The 17,195-nt window shown below is 39.5% G+C and overlaps 1 protein-coding gene across 1 annotated transcript; it reads right to left on the minus strand.

Moving 5' to 3' along the window:
- Positions 1 to 13,637: 13,637 nt before the first annotated feature.
- On the minus strand, positions 13,638 to 14,597 carry LOC118996777 (olfactory receptor 4A15-like). The gene has a single exon (XM_037060325.1). The coding sequence runs from the start codon at positions 14,595 to 14,597 to the stop codon at positions 13,680 to 13,682; it is 918 nt and encodes a 305-aa protein (XP_036916220.1). The 3' UTR covers positions 13,638 to 13,679.
- Positions 14,598 to 17,195: the final 2,598 nt, after the last annotated feature.

Below are 17,195 nucleotides of genomic sequence, written 5' to 3' on the forward strand. Positions count from 1 at the left end.
CACTCAGATCTGGAAATCCCTGGTTGTGGAGGAAGGAAATGCAAGTGGAGGGCAAAATCATCTGAGTGTCTAAGCAGTTAAACTGGTGGTTCCTTCTATTTGTCAGTAGTTAGAAAAAGAGCTGAACAATACACGTTCTCTGTAAGTAAAATGACTCTCTGCAATATTTCCAGTTTAATATGAATTGATAAAATGGTAATACAGCTTATATAGAACACGTAGCACACTTCGATACAAAAGAAATCATTTCATTTCTATGCCAACCTATGTAGTATTTTCCCTTCTTATAGTTAAGGAAATTGATGTCCGCAGAGTTGACCTAATTGTTAGAATGGTTTGTTTCAGATAGCCCATATGTAATTACAAGGTTGTTTCTTTTCTTGATGCAGTGTAAGTGTTATATTCTGCAATAAAGAAACATAGTGAAGTGAGACACGCTGATAACAAATATATTTCTTCATTTTTTCCTCATTGTTCAATACTGTAAAGCTGGCAGATTACTGCCTTGTTTCTTGATGTATCAATTCCCCGTTTCCCCATTATCCCCTGGTTCTATCCAGCCTCAGTCTACAAGGGATAAAGATAGTCTGTGATCCAGGACTCCCAGAGCAGGGAGCGTTGACTAGAGAAGAAGTTGGAGGGATCCCTGTGGATGATAGGTTAGAGTGCACACAGTGGGACATGTAGGACTAACCATGCCCCCTCTGACAGCACTGCTTGGGGGAGGTGCGTTGGGACCTGATAGTAGGTATCCCGGTAGAACAGGATACCCAGAGGCAAATGAGGTTTACTGTGTGAGACCCTCTACTCTATTCTGCTAGAGTCCACTTAATCTATTCAACAAAAGATCAAATGTGCAAGATACAAAGTAATGTCCTCATCACATGTCCTTGGTCCCATAACGTCAGAGAGATTTACATCTGAACTGGGCCCCTTCCCAATTTTCTAGAAATGTTAAAATTGCTTGACAATATTCATGATCCCCTTCCTCTTGAGAATCTGTGAAGTCTGCTTTTGTTTGATTAAAGGAAGTTGGACCTTGGAAAATCAATTAAATTCTTTGTTCTGCTGTTATATTGTATAAACCAGGCATATCATATATAATATAGTATGTGACCTCTTCTATTCTGTTGGAATATTAGAAAATGGAGCAGAATGTGGAATAAAAAAAAAAAACTACCTCTGAATAATCTTGTAGTGATTCATATGCAACTTAACAACTCTTGGTCTGAACTCATCACATTATCTGTGATTGTTGAGATATTTAACAAAAAAACTTCATTTCAAACTGGAACTATTTATAAAATATATAAAAGTACAGGTAAGAGAGTAAAAACAAAAAATGCCCATCCATCTTCACAAATAATACTCTGATTTTATTCTTCCTTGCCATTTTTAATGTTTTTAAAATAATGAGATTGATAAAAGTAAGTAAAAGTATGATAATATTTCTTACCCTCCATTACTTTTAAAATGTGTTTTCTGTCAAATAAAGATAGAAGCAGTAAAGACATATAAAATGGAAATGAGAAAACCACAATTAAAACCTGTACCTGTTCCAGATGACAGATTTTTTTGTTACCTGCAATCTGTCTGCCAGAGGGTTCACCATTGTCTTCTCAGAGACCTAGCTTATAAAAACATGGCTGTGTGTGGACCTGGGTGCTGGTCTCTCAGGAACAAGTGACAGGTATAATAAGATGTTTCATCATCTGTTATTCCCCACAGGCTGGGCAATTGAGAAAGAAACATGGGCCTTTTTAAAATGTAGCTTTTTTCCCCTCCCTACCTTATTGCCTAATATTGTACTTAGCAATAGTACAGTGACTACACTGAGCACTCTTTACTTTCAGCTCACCAGATTTTATACAAGTATATCTTTTCTATCTCATAATTTACAAAAACCACCACTCGCATTGCACACAAAAAGTAGGAGATGATGATATGATAAAACAGATCATTTTCCTTGAGTTGCTCTTTGTGGAGAGATGCCATTCATTAATTTATCTGTCTGCAGAGGCTAACTGAAGAAGGAGAGGTGGTCACAGATAAAATAATTCATAACATTTTTTAGCACAGTACTTCAGAATAAATGCAAAGGATCTGTGTGCCAAGGGGCTCATATTGCCCCCAATATATGACAAGACAATCCACCATGTACAAATTCTCTCAGGAATCACAACAGTATACAGTGAAGGGTTACAGATGGCGACATGGCAGTCGTATGTCATAGCAGGCAAGGTAAAGGATTCTGTGTCTGGAAAAGCACAGAAGAAAAAAACCCTGCAAGGCATGGCCATCATAAGAAACAGGTTTGTTCTCTGAAAGGCTATTGGTCAGCATTTGGGAACAATGACTGAGGAGTAAGGAAGGTCTACAAAGGAAAGTTTGCTAAGGAAAAATTACACAGAGGATTGAAAGCATGGCTTATTAGTTGATTTAGTAAAGTGGGCAAAAACTTAGTAATAAGTTGAATTACAACTAAATAGAATCCATGTGTATAGCCTCCTCTCTGATTACATGTTGTGAGCAAACAAAAATAGTTAGCTCCTATTGATCTTTATGCTAGTGTAATTCAGGGTGCTGAGTGTTAACAATTGTGTCAATACGGGCTTTGGATGTGTCAGAATTTTTCTAGGAGTAAGAAGAATTTAAACTTGACTTTGGAGTATGAGAAAATTTATCTTTACCTTGAAGGATGGGCTTATAAATATGTAAAACAGAACACAAGCATCCAATGAGTTATATTACTATTGCTATGGTTGGCAGGAAGGGAACAAGATGACTTGGGCTCATTCTCTCATTTATGTAAAAAATGTTATGACACTAACAGTGTTAAGAACTTTGTTTATATCATCTAATCATTAAAAACACCCTATTACATAGGCATAGAGAAACTGAAGAGAGTAAGAAGCATTAATGAGGTGTCTTATGTTGTGGCCTCAGAGAGTGTGAACGAGAGGTAAGACTACAAAAGTAATGGGGGAAATGTCCCCATCACTGATGCTATGTTAGTGGTTAATTTATTCTTATTTTGCTTGTTTTGAAAATAATAAAGGTATTTAGAGAATATAAGACCTTACTACCGAGTTAGAATTTGGTAGAATTTCACTTTGGCTGCAAATGAGCTTTATGGCCTTGCCCAATAAAATACATATGTCTTAATCTTCCCTGTGAGAATAACAACAAATATCTCACAAGGTGGCTGTATGGGCTAAATTAGGAAAATTACTTATCTATCTATCTATCTATCTATCTATCTATCTATCTATCTACCTACCTACCTATCTATCATGTACATTCTTTAGAGAGACTGGCACACTGTAGGTGAACAGTAAATATTAGTTTCAGTTGCTCCACTGCTCTCTCTTCTCCTTCATTTATGACTAAGGTTCTGTGACAAGGTTTTTTGTTAATAATGACTATCAGTTATATAATGATTATAATTTACGATATAATATTCTAAATTCTATATATAACTGATTTAATTGCCCCCTCCAAAGAAGCATTAAATCGTGGGCTTTGGCAAGAAATTGTTGGAAAAAGAACTAAGTGCATGTGAGATTTTCTTTTTGGTATTATGATTAGAGTGATTCCATATGAGTATAAGGTAGGTTAAATAAATAAGTTCCTAAAGTTTCTTGATGCTCTAAAACCTCTAGATTTTTCCAGGAATCTGAGGTAGGCCATAGCACTACTTATTTACCCTTTAAATAAATACCGTTTGAATATTTATTCTCACACTATCCTACACCCATTAACTATGTTTTATTCACCTATTTAATTCAATGTAGAGTCCAATAATTGGGCAATGCAGTGAATGAATCACTACATCTTTCTAAGTTCATGTGCTAAGGTGCCCCAGGGTCTATTCTTGATGTAGCCTCTTCTCTCATTCTTTGATACATCATTCTCTCTACATAATTCTTTACTGTCCAAGTGCAGCAGTACATCTGAGGATCAAACTGAAGTTAAGATTCCAAAACTAAAACAATTGACAAGCAACAGAACACATTCATACTTTAAAATAAAAAAGGGGAGAGAAAAGACTGACGTTTATTCTACCCTACATGTACTGAATCCATAGTTACATAGGCTGCTTCCAGCACTTGCCTATTGTATGTCCTAAGAATCCTAAAATACCAATTCAAAAGAAACTATGCACCCCAATGTTCATAGCAGCACAATTTACAATAGCCAAATGCTGCAGGCAACCTAGGTGCCCATCAGTAAAGGAAAGGATCAAAAATGATGCTACATTTACACAATGAAATTCTATGCAGCAGAAAGAAAAAGAAGAGATCCTGCCCTTTGCAAAGCATGGATGGAACTGGAGAGCATTGTGCTAAGTGAAATAAGCCAGGTGGTGAGGGACAAATACCATATGATCTCACCTTTAACTGTAACATAATCAACAAAAGAAAAAAAAGCAAACACAATATAACCAGAGGCATTGAAATTAAGAACATTCTAACAATAGCCAGATGGGAGAGGGAAAGGGAGAGTGGGGAGAAGGGTTTTCAGGACCTACTATAAAGGACACATGGAGAAAACCAAGAGGGAGGGTGGAAGCAAGGGAGGGAGGTGGGGTGAGGGGGAGTGGTGGGGAGAAAATGCAGACAACTGTGATTGACCAACAGTGAAGTAATTTAAAAAAGAAATTATTTTACCCCAAAGCTAAAAAAAATCTGGTACATTCACACAACAGAATGCTAAATAGGAGAAAGAAAGGAGTTCCTACCCTTTGTGACAGCATGGATGGAAATGGAGAGCATTGTGCAAAGTGAAGTAATGCAGGTGGTGACAGACAAACACCATATAATCTCAACTACAAGAGGAACCTAAGGAACAAAATAAACTAATTAGCAACGCAGAACCAGAGGCATGGAAATGTGGAACAGACTGAAAGTGACCAGAGAAGAGGGGGAGAGGGATAAAGGTGGAAAGAAGGGAGGGTACTACTCAAGGAACATGTATGAATGACCCATGGACATGGACAACAGACTGGGGAATGACTATGGAAGCAGGAGGCGGGGGGTGGGCTGGGTGAAGGAGGGAAAAAGGGGAGAAACTGGGCCAACAGTAATAGAATAACAATAAAATACTTTTTTAAATGTCTATTTAGGCACTTCATCTACTTTTAAGCAGTTATTTGGGGTGGCTTTTGCTACTGAGTTATAGAAATTCCTCGTCTAATTTGGATATAAACCCCTTATGAAGTATACCATTTGCAAATATTTTCTCCCATTCTGTGGGGTGTAGGAGACCGTTCTGTGTGGCGTGGGACCAGCTCCTACTGGGAGATGCACAGTATCCACACCCATGGACAGGTTCTCCCATGGGGAATCAGGCCTGCAATGTGCCTAGGCTGCTTTGAGTCTTGAGTTTTGCTAAAAACCCCCTCACCTGGAATTGTGGCAAACATTTACTGCTAAGTAACTTCCCCAAATCCACGCTAAACCTTCCTAGGACCAGTGTAACCCATTCAACCACTTTTGCCCTTTTCATCTGCAAATATCCCTCTTCTGTGATGTGATTACCAGCATCCTCTCCTTTGTTTTCTGTAAAAGGTAACCACCTAAAGGGAACTTGTGCATAGTAAATGAGGACCATCCTGTGATGGGCCCAGAAACCCAATAAAGGCTGTCCAGGCAAGGGCCACAGCAAGAGAAAAGCCACACTGTCCCTTTTCCTCCACCAAACTTGGTAGTCCATGTGAATGTCTCATTTCATGCATAATGACCCAGACACTACAGGCTGGTGTCCTCATCAGTGAAGTGCCTTTTTATTTGGTTGGTTGTTTCCTATGATGTGCCATAAAGTCTGGTTTTGAACTTGAGACCCTGGACTTGAAGCTGATGTCATGATGGGGTGAGCTCTTACCTGTCCTGACAGCTTCTGCCATCTCCCTCTGGGAGCCCTGAGTTGTCATTTAACAAGTCTGACAATGTCACGGGAGAGACTTTGACTATATAGTCCTTTATCTACATAGAAAAAAAAAGAGAAGGAACTAGAACAGCCTAATATCCTAACCATCCCTGCTAGGCACCATTCATAGAACAAAGTCAGCTTGGACACTCCTATCAGCCAAACACCAGAGAATGACCTCAGTCCACACCAAAAGAATCATTCAGTCAGGTTTTCCTTGAACTAACAGATGGAGGATGAGGAGGGTGAAGAGAAACAACCCTAACTTTGAACCTTGTATATGTATAAAACTTGACATAGTAATCCCTGGCTGGTATAGCTCAGTGGATTGAGCATGTGCTGTGAACCAAAAGGTCATCAGTTTGATTCCCAGTCAGGGAACATGCCTGGGTTGCAAGCCAGGTCCCCAGTGGGGGCCACATGAGAGACAACCACACACTGATATTTCTCTCCCTCTCTATCTTCCTCCCTTCCCCTTTCAGAAAATAAAATAAATAAAATCTTTCAAAAAATTGAACCAAGTAAATAGAAATTTTTAAATTATTAATGAAATGACTCATAAAAGAGATTATTTTACGTATTTGGAAGATGTAAGTATAGATAGTATTTATATCTAAAAAATAAATTCTATATAGGTTAAAAATTTTTGAAAGTCATTTTAAAAAATAAGAATTAAAAATGCATAAAATCTTTTAAGAAGAAAACAGAATTTTCCAAGAGTGACGTGTAGAAGTGTCAGGATGGGTGTAGTAGGATAAAATGGCGGTTGAACTACAACCCAAAATGGTGGCTGAACTACAATCCAGAAAAGATGGCTGACGTCAAACCAGAGAGCCAAAAGGGTGGGCTTTATCAGCATAGCGACCTGAGCCGGAGGAGAACCACCAATGATATATTCCTGCTTTGTTCAAGGGGGACCAATCCTGAGCTCCCATGAAGAGAGCCAACCAAAAAAAACCCGACCACATTCCCTGCTTGGGCGTGACCTCTTCAGCCCCACTTGGGGACCGTGGAGAACCTCGCCAGGAAGTGCAAACCCCAATAAAGCTCTATACTGCCTAACTTTGTGGCTGATTGGCATTTCTTCCTCAACGGAGCCTAAGAAAACCTTTCATTTGGTGTTGAACCCGCGAGGAGTTGTTGTCTGCTGAAGACCGCTCCTCTCCCTACTCCCTGAGAAAGCCTCATGGCCACCCCACCAGTCCAGACAAAGAACCAGGGTAAGAGCCATTGCCCCTAAGTTTCTGGTCCCCAAACGCTGATTCCAGGCCCCTGTCTGCTGGGAGAGACTGCTCTCCACCAAATCGCAGCGCTACATTGGGGTGACCCTTTTGGGAGACGCTGCTCTCCCTCCGCTGAGAGGCTCTAGGCACCAGAGGAGACGTCCCTGGGCCTAGACCTCCATTTTTACCCCACCGGATCAGCAGATTGGGTTGAGGGATGCCGATTCCCATCTGCTGCTCCTCCTGGGACCAGGAATAGGGGGGGGGGGGTAGGAGTCCAAACCAGACCCTAAGTCACCTCTAGGGTTCCTCCTGAAAAATTTGCCAACAATTGCTTCTAACTTCAAGTGAAATGGCTGATTTTTTAATCCACTATGGCCTGGCCATTATATCAGCTCAATAATTGTGAAACCTGGCCTCCTGAAGACACTTTTGATTTTGCTACCCTTACTGACCTAGATAATTTTTGCAGATGGACTGGCAAATGATCTTAGGTCCCCTACATTCAGGGCTTTTGGGCTTTGCGCTCCCGCCCGAATCTGTGCCCCCAATGCTCCACAGCCAAGTTCTCCTTGCCCAAGGGAACCCTGAACCTGTCCGGCCTCCTAAACCTACTGCCCCAGAACCTCCCTCCTCCTTTTCTGATTTCCCTGAAGATCTTGCTTCCCCTCCTCCTCCTCCTTATCAGCTCCCACCAACAGCTACTCCAGCCCCGTCTCTCCCCTCCCAACTGGATTCTCCCCCTCCCTCTGAAGACCTTTCTTCCCCAATCAGCTCACACACCTGCTCCTGTCTGAATCTAGAGCCCCTAGACTCCCACATTTTCCCCTTCTGGGAAGTGGCAGGAGGAGAAGGTGTCCCTTGGGTCCATGTCCCCTTCTCACTAACTGACCTCTCTTCAATTGAGAAATGCCTAGGCTCTTTTTCCACTCACCCTACCAATTTTATCAAAGAATTCCAGTACCTAGTCCAGGCTTATGACCTCACATGGCATGACCTGCACATCATTTTAACTTCCACCATGACCCTGGACAAGTGCGGCTGCATCTGGACTGCAGCTAAGGCTCATGCAGACCAAGCCCATGCCACTAATCCCCTCATGCCAGTAGGGGCTGAAGCCGTGCTGGAGGCAGAACCAGACTGGGACAACCAGGTAGGACAGGCGGGTTGGAGACACTGTGACCAAGTGGTCAAGTGCCTGATATGCAACAATCTGCCCAGAAAGCAGTCAATTACAATAAGCTCAGAGAGGTCACCCAAGGCCCCAGAGAAAGTGCAGCACTGTTTCTCAACAGACTAACTGAGGCAATGGTGCTCTATATCCACCTTGACCTGGCTTCTAATGCTGGGGCTGCTGTCTTAGCTACTCACTTTATCTCCCAGTCTGCTCCAGATATTAGAAGGAAACTAAAAAAGGCTGAGGATGGCCCCCAAACCCCCATCCAAGATCTGGTAAATAAGGCATTTAAGGTTTTCAATAACCAGGAAGCAGAGGCTGAGGCTGCCTGCCAGGCTTGCCTACAGCAAAAAGTAGCCCTGCAAACCCAAGCCATGCTAGCAGCCCTGCGGCTGGCGGCAAACACTGGCATGGGAGTGAAGCCTAAGTTTGGACCAAAGAACACCCCACCAGGGGCCTGTTTCAAGCGTGTCAAAGAGGGGCACTGGGCCCGCCAGTGTCCTCAACCTCAGCCACCAATGAAGCCTTGGCGACAGCTTGGTCACTGGAGAAATCCCTATCCCCTTAGAGGCTCGTCCCCAGCACCCCCATGCCAGGGGACCAACTGATCAAGGTGTGGACTCTTCCCTGGCTGTGCCGGAACTTCTCAGGCTCCTAGATGTCTGAAGCGGCCTGGACTTGAAGACCCCCATCACCCTCGCTGAGCCCAGGGTAATGCTGCATGTAGTGGGTAAGTCCATCTCTTTCCTAGTGGACATGGGGGCTACCTACTCCATTTTACCATCTTTTTGAGGACCTCTTACTCCCTCCCAGATCTCAGTCATGGGGGTTGACGGGACACCATCTCACCCATGGCGAACCCCCTGCTTAACTGCAGTCTAGATGGCTTTCCCTTTTCCCATTCATTCCTTGTCATACCCTCCTGCCCTATTCCACTTTTAGGACTGGATGTTCTCTAACTATTAGGCGCCACTCACCAGATCGCACAAATCCCGACCCCTTCTTCCTCCCTTATCCTCCTGCTATTAGAAAACCTACTCGCCTCTCCCTGATGAACCAGAAATGGCAGACCTTTAGCCTCTCTCCTCTATGCCCCCCTGACAGCAGGTAGTAGCTGGATTGAACATGGCACCCCTTATCCTATCAAAGAGGTTGGAATGTCAGGATGGGTGGGGTAGCATAAAATGGCAGCTGAACTACAACCCAGAAAAGACGGCTGATGTCAAACCAGAGAGCCGAAAGGGCGGACTTGGCCAAAATGGATATCCACATAGCAACCTGAGCCTGAGGAAAGCCACCAATGGTATATTGCCACTTTGTTCAAAGGGGACCAATCCCCAGTTCCCACAAAGAGAGCCAACCAATATAAAACCCCGCCATACTTCCTTCTTGGGCGTGACTTCCCTGGCCTCACTCTGCAGACCTGAGAACCTCACCTGGGTGCGCAAACCCCAATAAAGCTCTAACTTTGTGGCTGATTGGCATTTCTTCCTTGGCAGATCCTAAGAAAACCTTTCAAGAAGAAATCAAAAAGTGAAAGAAATATAAATAAAATGCAACATATTTATGTAAGAATACCCATAATTATAGCATAAATAACATAAGGTAAATAATTGTAGCAAATATCAAAGACGACTAAAAATTTGTAGCAAATATGTACATAAATTTAATCTTGAAAGAATTTATCAAAATTCATTAGTAAAATTCTCACTCCAGTAGATTGAGAATTTAATAATAAAAATGACAAAGTTAATGGAGTGGATTCTATGGCCATTGCTCAGGGAACAGAGAGCACAAAGACAGTGAAGTAGCTTTCCCTGACTTCACAGAGACCATTGAATGCAGACAATTAACCAAGACTTTTCTCTTATCACATGAAGTAACTACACAAATTTAAAAATTGGCTAAATGTCTGTCTTCCTCTTTTTGAGCTGCTGTAACAGAATACCATAGACTGGGTGGTAGACAACTAACAGTTATTTCTCACAGTTCTAGAAACTGAGACCAAGGTTGAGGTGCAGGCAGCTGCAGTGTCTGGTGAGGCCTTGCTTCCTAGTTCACAGACAGCCATCTTCCCTGGGTCCTCACCTGACATAAAGGACAAGAGAGCTCTCTGGGGTCTGTCTCTGTAATAGGAACACAAATCCTATTTATAAGGACTCCACAGTCATGACCAAATCACTTCCCAAAGGCCCCACCTCCAAATACAACCACATTTAAAAAAGATTTAAGTCATAAATTGGGGCTGGGGGTGAGATAGATGTGAAAAATATGCATGAAATCTATAAAAATGTGCAAAATTGGAAGAATTAATTATAAAAATTCTGATAAAATCAAGTGCTTGATATTATTTAATGAATAGTGTTATGTTTGGGAACAATTTAAGATGATATAAGAAACCTCCATGTAATAAGGACAAGGGTTGAACTCAAGATACAAGATTTCAATACAGTGTGATTTCCCCTAGAGAAGGACCCATTGCCTTCTCGCCATAGCTCCTCATATAAACCTAGACTAAATACAGAGGCAGAATCATGAGTTTCTTTGACTACTTGTTTCCTACCACATCAGAGACACACATATTTTGTTTCTAACCTGGTTTATACAAAGGATGTTATGACTGAGGTCTCTGAGAAATAAACCATATATTCTGGTCTCTTTTTTACCTAATAATCTACATTCCATAACTAAAAGGGTAGGAACGACACATATTGTCAGCATCACCCAAGATATCTGGTCAAGTTCTGTATTGCATATTTGAAGCTCAAGGATTAAGGATTTTTCTAATTATATATCATATATAAGGCAGAGCCTTGGTCTCTATAGAAGGCTATGAAACACTACAAGCTAAAAGGAAATGGGATATTGAAAAATGCAGGGGAGTTATCAAATATTCTAGATTATCTGGAAAAATTAATGGATCCTCTTCATGAAAATATAATCCACATGAGCAGATAATAAGATTTTCCAATTGGGAAAATATGTAAGATTTTGTTATTTTTTAAATTGTTGTCCAAGTGCAGTTTTCTGTCTTTTACTCCCATCCCATCCCACCCACCTAGCCCCCCACCCTTGCTTCCCTTTCCACCCCGCTAGTTCTTATCCATGTGTCTTTTATACTTGTTCCTATAAACCCTTCCCCCTTTTCCCTGAAATTCCCTCTCCTGTCCCCTCTGGACACTGTCAGCCTGTTCTCTATTTTAGTGTCTTTGGTTATATTCTGTTTGATTGTTCCATTGCTTAGGTTTTGGTTAAAGGTGAGATCATGTGGTATTTGTCTTTAACCACCTGGCTTATTTCACTCAGCATAATGTTTTCCATTTCCATCCACACTGTTGCAAAGGGTAGGAGCTCCTTCTTCTTTCCTGCCGCATAGAATTCCATTGTGTAAATGTACCATAGTTTTTTTTTTTTAAGATTTTATTTATATATCTTTAGAGGGGAAGGGAAGGAGAGAGGGAGAGAAATATCAATGTATGGTTGCCTCTTGTGCACCCCCTGCTGGGAACTGCATCCCCTGCTGGGAACTGGCCTGCAACCCAGGCATGTGCCCTGACTGGGAATCGAACCGCAATCCTCTGGTTCGCAGGCCCATGCTCAGTCCACTGAGCTACACCAGCCAGGGCCAAATGTACCATAGTTTTTTGATCCATTCATTTACTGATGGGCACTTAGGTTGCTTCCAGCACTTGGCTATTGTAAATTGTGCTGCTATGAACATTGGGGTGCATAGGTTCTTTTGGGTTGGTGTTTCAGGGCTTTTAGGGTATAATCCTAGCAGTAGATTTGCCGGGTCAAAAGGCAAATTTATTTTTTTATGAGAAAATTTCATACTGTTTTACATAGTGGTTGTACCAGTCTGCAATCCCACCAACAGTGAACTAGGGTCCCCTTTTCTCCACAACCACTACAACACTTGTTGTTTGTTGCTTTGTTTATGATGACCATTCTGACAGATGTCAATTGGTATCTCATTGTGGTTTTAATTTGTATCTCTTTGATAGCTCACAATACCTGATACCAAACTGTATTACAAGGCCACTGTAATCAAAACAGCATGGTATTGGCATAAAAACAAACACATGGACAAGTGGAATAGAACAGAGAGCCAAGAAATAAACCCAATTATCTATAGTCAATTAATATTCGAGGAAGAGGGCAGAAACATAAAATGGAGTAAAGATAGTCTCTTCAACAAATGGTGTTGGTAGAATTGGACAGCTATGTGCAAAAATAAGAAACTTGAGAACCAACTTACACCATACACCAAAATAAATTCAAGGTGAATAAAAGACTTAAATATAAGACATAACACCATTAAAGTCCTAGAGGAGAATATAAGCAGGAAAATCTCAGATATTTCACGCAGCAACGTTTTTACTGATATGTCCTTTAGAGTAAGTGATATAAAAGAAAGAATAAACAAATGAGATCTTATTAAAAAAAATCTAGTTATTTTTTATATATGTACCTTTTTCATTCAGATTATTTTTATATACAGGGTCTAGCACAAATAATTTTCCTTTTTTATTACAATTTTTAAAAATAAAATCACAAACATCATTCTGTAACATAGCAATATCATACTCAAGCACATCATATGACATTGTAGGTGGAATATTCAAATTAAAACTATAAGTTATTACTTCTATTATTACCCTACCAATCACACTCAAGCAGGTATTACTTCTGCCAGACACTATGTAATACTTAGCCCCCCTACATTAATGTTGGAACTCTGAAGTACCATTCTTCTTCAACCTTTGTATTCAAAGCAATATAAAAGATTATAGAAAATATTTTGTAGATATAAAAATAATATACAAACTTTACAAGTTTGAAAAGTTTTACATGTTAATATACTTTTACATGTTAATATACAAATATACTTTTACTTTTACATGTTAATACACAAATATTGACATGGGCTATCTTTGTATGGGGGGAAGTGAACCAAGTTTTTGTGTCTTATTTTATTTTCTTAAATCTGTAATGAGCAGTATTAATTCTGAAAAAGATTACATTATTTAAGAGAAAACAAGAAAAGAAACCTGCCATTAAATAAAATAAGTTTATAGTATAAACTTCAGCAAACTCATCACATAGTACACACATGTATAGTCTTAATAAAGACATTTTATACATAAAATTTGACCATCACACTTTTCTAAGAAATTATGAAAATCTTAAAAATATATTTGGCAAATTAAAAATATTCAATTAATAAATGTTTTCATCGTGTCCAAGTTATTAAACCTGAGGGAGAATTTGCTATAGTTAAATAACCTCACATGGTTTTTATGAAAGGATCAATTCTTCATTAAAATTAGGTGACACATTTATCTGCTGCCTCATCTTCTTTTTCTGGTCCAAAGTTTTTTCATGGCACTTTTCATTTCTGAATTTCTAAGAGTATAGATTAAGGGGTTTAACATGGGGGTGATAACAGTGTAGAACACAGTCAGGGATTTATCAATGGGTAAGGTAGAAGAAGGTCTCACATATATGAATATACAGGGTACAAAGAAGAGGACCACCACAGTAATGTGGGAGCCACAGGTAGATAAGGCTTTACGCCTCCCTTCCTGGTTACGATTCCTCAGAGAGTACAGAATGGCACCATAGGAGATGAGTAACAGCACAAAGATGACCACACAGATGCCCCCATCATTGGCAAGCACAATGAGGCCAATAATGTAAGTGTCAGTACAGGCAAGTTTTAATAAGGGGAACATGTCACAGATGAAGTGGTCAATGACATTGGGACCACAGAAGGGAAGGTTGTAAACAAAGAGAAGTTGAACTACAGCATGTAAGAAACCTCCAAGCCAGGCCAACAGCAGCAGCAGAACACACGCTTGTTGGTTCATGATGGTCAAATAATGCAAGGGTTTGCAGATGGCCACGTAGCGGTCATAGGCCATGACCACCAGGAGTAAAATCTCAGCACCACCAAATAAGTGCCCCATGAAAAGCTGGCTCAGGCAACCTTGGAAAGAAATGGTTTTGATATCATACAGTAAATGTACAATCATATTTGGGGTAAGTGTTGTAGAATAAACAGCATCCATAAATGACAAGTAGCCAAGAAAGAAGTACATTGGGGCAGCCAGGGTTGAGCTGATCATGACAGTCACAACTATGAGTAGGTTGCCAGCCAGTGTCACAATGTAGATGAACAAAAACACAGCAAATAATATTTTCTGGCCCTGAAGGCTCTCAGTGAGCCCCAAGAGGATAAACTCGGTGACATTGTTCCTTTGTTGCATAGGTCTTTCTGTATGTCTTATTGCAGGGTTCAGGACAAAATTACCTGCAAATATAATTATTACTTGTGACTTCCTGAAATTTTAAGATAATTTGTCTATTCATTCAACAAAGAGGCATTATGACTTATTATGTTGCAGTAATTTCTGAGATTGTAAGAATTTAAAGTTGATTAAAACACGGTCCCTAATCTCAGCAATCTTATGGACTAGTGGAGAGGCAAGTACTAGGGATGTGTGTGGGAAAAGAAGCCATTATAAAATAAGCCAGTTTCCTTCTGAAAACTAATGAAAGTATAAATATAGTTTATATTTTATACAAAAATAAAAACTGATTACAGGTTTAGTGAAACACTAAAGCAAGATTTACTTTATGTTTGCTTTCTAATAACAAAAGAGATGACTTTCTACACTCTACAGGTGGGAGAATCTCCTTATCATTGAAATACCAAGTAGACAATATCAAATTGTTTTAAGGATTTAGAAATAGATGCCATAAAGTCAACAGGAAAGTAGCTTGGGAAACAGTGATATGTTAGACAACATGTAGAGTTAATATCTAAAGTAGACAAAGAATACTAACAAATTAACAAATGAAAGAAAAACAAGCAAATAGCAAAGTGGGTAAATTGCATAAACAGGCAAATAAAAGAAGGATAAATAAAAGTGGCAAAAAAGTATAAGATGCTGAAACTCACCTGCAAACAGAAAAATACAAATTGAGGAGCTTCTTTCCTGCAGTATTACCTTGGATTTTTTAAAGTCAATCAAATTCTATAGATGTTACTACAGTCTCCTCTCACTTTTAATAGATCAACAAACAATGCTTAGCAAACATATAAATTGAATCTGTCATGAGATTGAGAAATATCTGCCTATTAAAATATGCCCAAATATTATCACTTAAAATTAGTTTCCAAGAATACTGAAGTGCATGATTTTCTAACCACTTTGCTGTACACCTGAAACTAATACAGAAAAATACTGAATGTAAACTGTTATTAAAAATTAAAATTAAAAAAAGAATACTGATGTTAGAAAGGTAACTTTATCATGGATCGTTATCATACAAAAATATCCATAAGACCATTACAGAATTGAATTAAGCCCCACACATTTTAGTAATCAAAAGGACATGACTGAGTATGAGAATTACATAGAACTATTAAAAGACTGAATTTTCACACCACCAAAGCCCAGTTCAAAATCCTACATATAAATGCACTTCCTGAGTTACCTTTTTAATGAGAGAGCTATTCAATCCATGCTCTGGGCTGTGGAGCCTCTCCCTGTCTTCTGTGCACTGATACCATCTCTGCAGACACAGAGAGCAGGTAACACACGCAGCATCACTGGACATCAGATTTCCCATGTGACCGACTCTGGCTGTGCTTAAAGGAAATCTGATTCATCTGTCTTTCATAAAAATATTACCTTTCAAATTGTTGGGAATTTTAAAATGAATACGAATGTCCTGTAATATAAAGAACTCTTGCTTTTTTCCTTATTGTTATTCACTTACACTTGTCTCCATTTCCCCCCTATTACTCTCCCCTGATTACCCACCCCCTCCTTCCACATTCAACTTCCCCCATTATCTTTGTCCACGGGTCCTTTATACATGTTCCTGGACAACATTTTCCTTCTTTCTGCCTGGTTCCCTTCTCCCTCCCCTCTGGTTACCTTAATTATGAACGGAGACCCAAAATTTCATTGTCAGAAGCATTTGTACTATTAACAAACAAATAGAAAATCAACATATTGATGAGAAAGAAAATTGTCCATGAATTATTTAGACAAATATTTTCTAGTTTGTTTTTCACAGCAATAAAAGTGAAATGGCCCTTACAATCTCATGATTCTTAGTCAGTTATGCTGGCCTGGCTTCACACAGCATTGTGAACATTTGGGTTACTGGAAGATGGAAAACAATTTCATACATACAGTTTATGTTTTGAGTGCATCATTTCAATTCCTGAAGAAGCTGGTCATGTTAATCCAGATATAGTCAAATACTCTCTGAGGTAAGGACAAAGTAGGAGTGTTGAGACTTACCAGTTTCATGATTAATTTATTTTTATATTCACATCTATTATATAGATAACAATATAGGTGCTATTCATTTTGTTCTTTATAATTTCTAGTGTGTTTTAATTTTTCTATAACAAAATGTATAACTTTTAAAATAAGAAGAGAAAAATACCATGCCTCAAGTTTTAAGAGCCAGTCGATGATGTGGATACATATGTGGCACATTCACAAATACCCAAAGGTGCATATATTTTACTCCAAAATTGCTGAATATATTTACCTGTGGAAAATGCAGTTTGTCCTATTAGTCTATGTCATATAAAAAGACTCAGAGACATATAAAGATCCTCTCATGGGCTGTACTGTTCCCTGCTTTGTCTGCCTGGCAGCTTCTGTGCTTCCTCAAGATCAAAAAATGGTGTTGCTACCTCCTTCCAATCTGAGAGACTGTGGTGATGGTCCATTACAGCTCTTGACACCTTGTTCCACACTCATCTCATCTTATTCACTTTGTACCTTTGGTGCTGCTCAAAATAATAATCATAATAGTCACTCATGACACATTTAGTG

Source organism: Sturnira hondurensis, unplaced genomic scaffold (assembly GCF_014824575.4).
Source record: "Sturnira hondurensis isolate 20B ecotype Veracruz unplaced genomic scaffold, ASM1482457v3 Scaffold0011707, whole genome shotgun sequence".
Lineage (NCBI taxonomy): Eukaryota > Metazoa > Chordata > Mammalia > Chiroptera > Phyllostomidae > Sturnira > Sturnira hondurensis.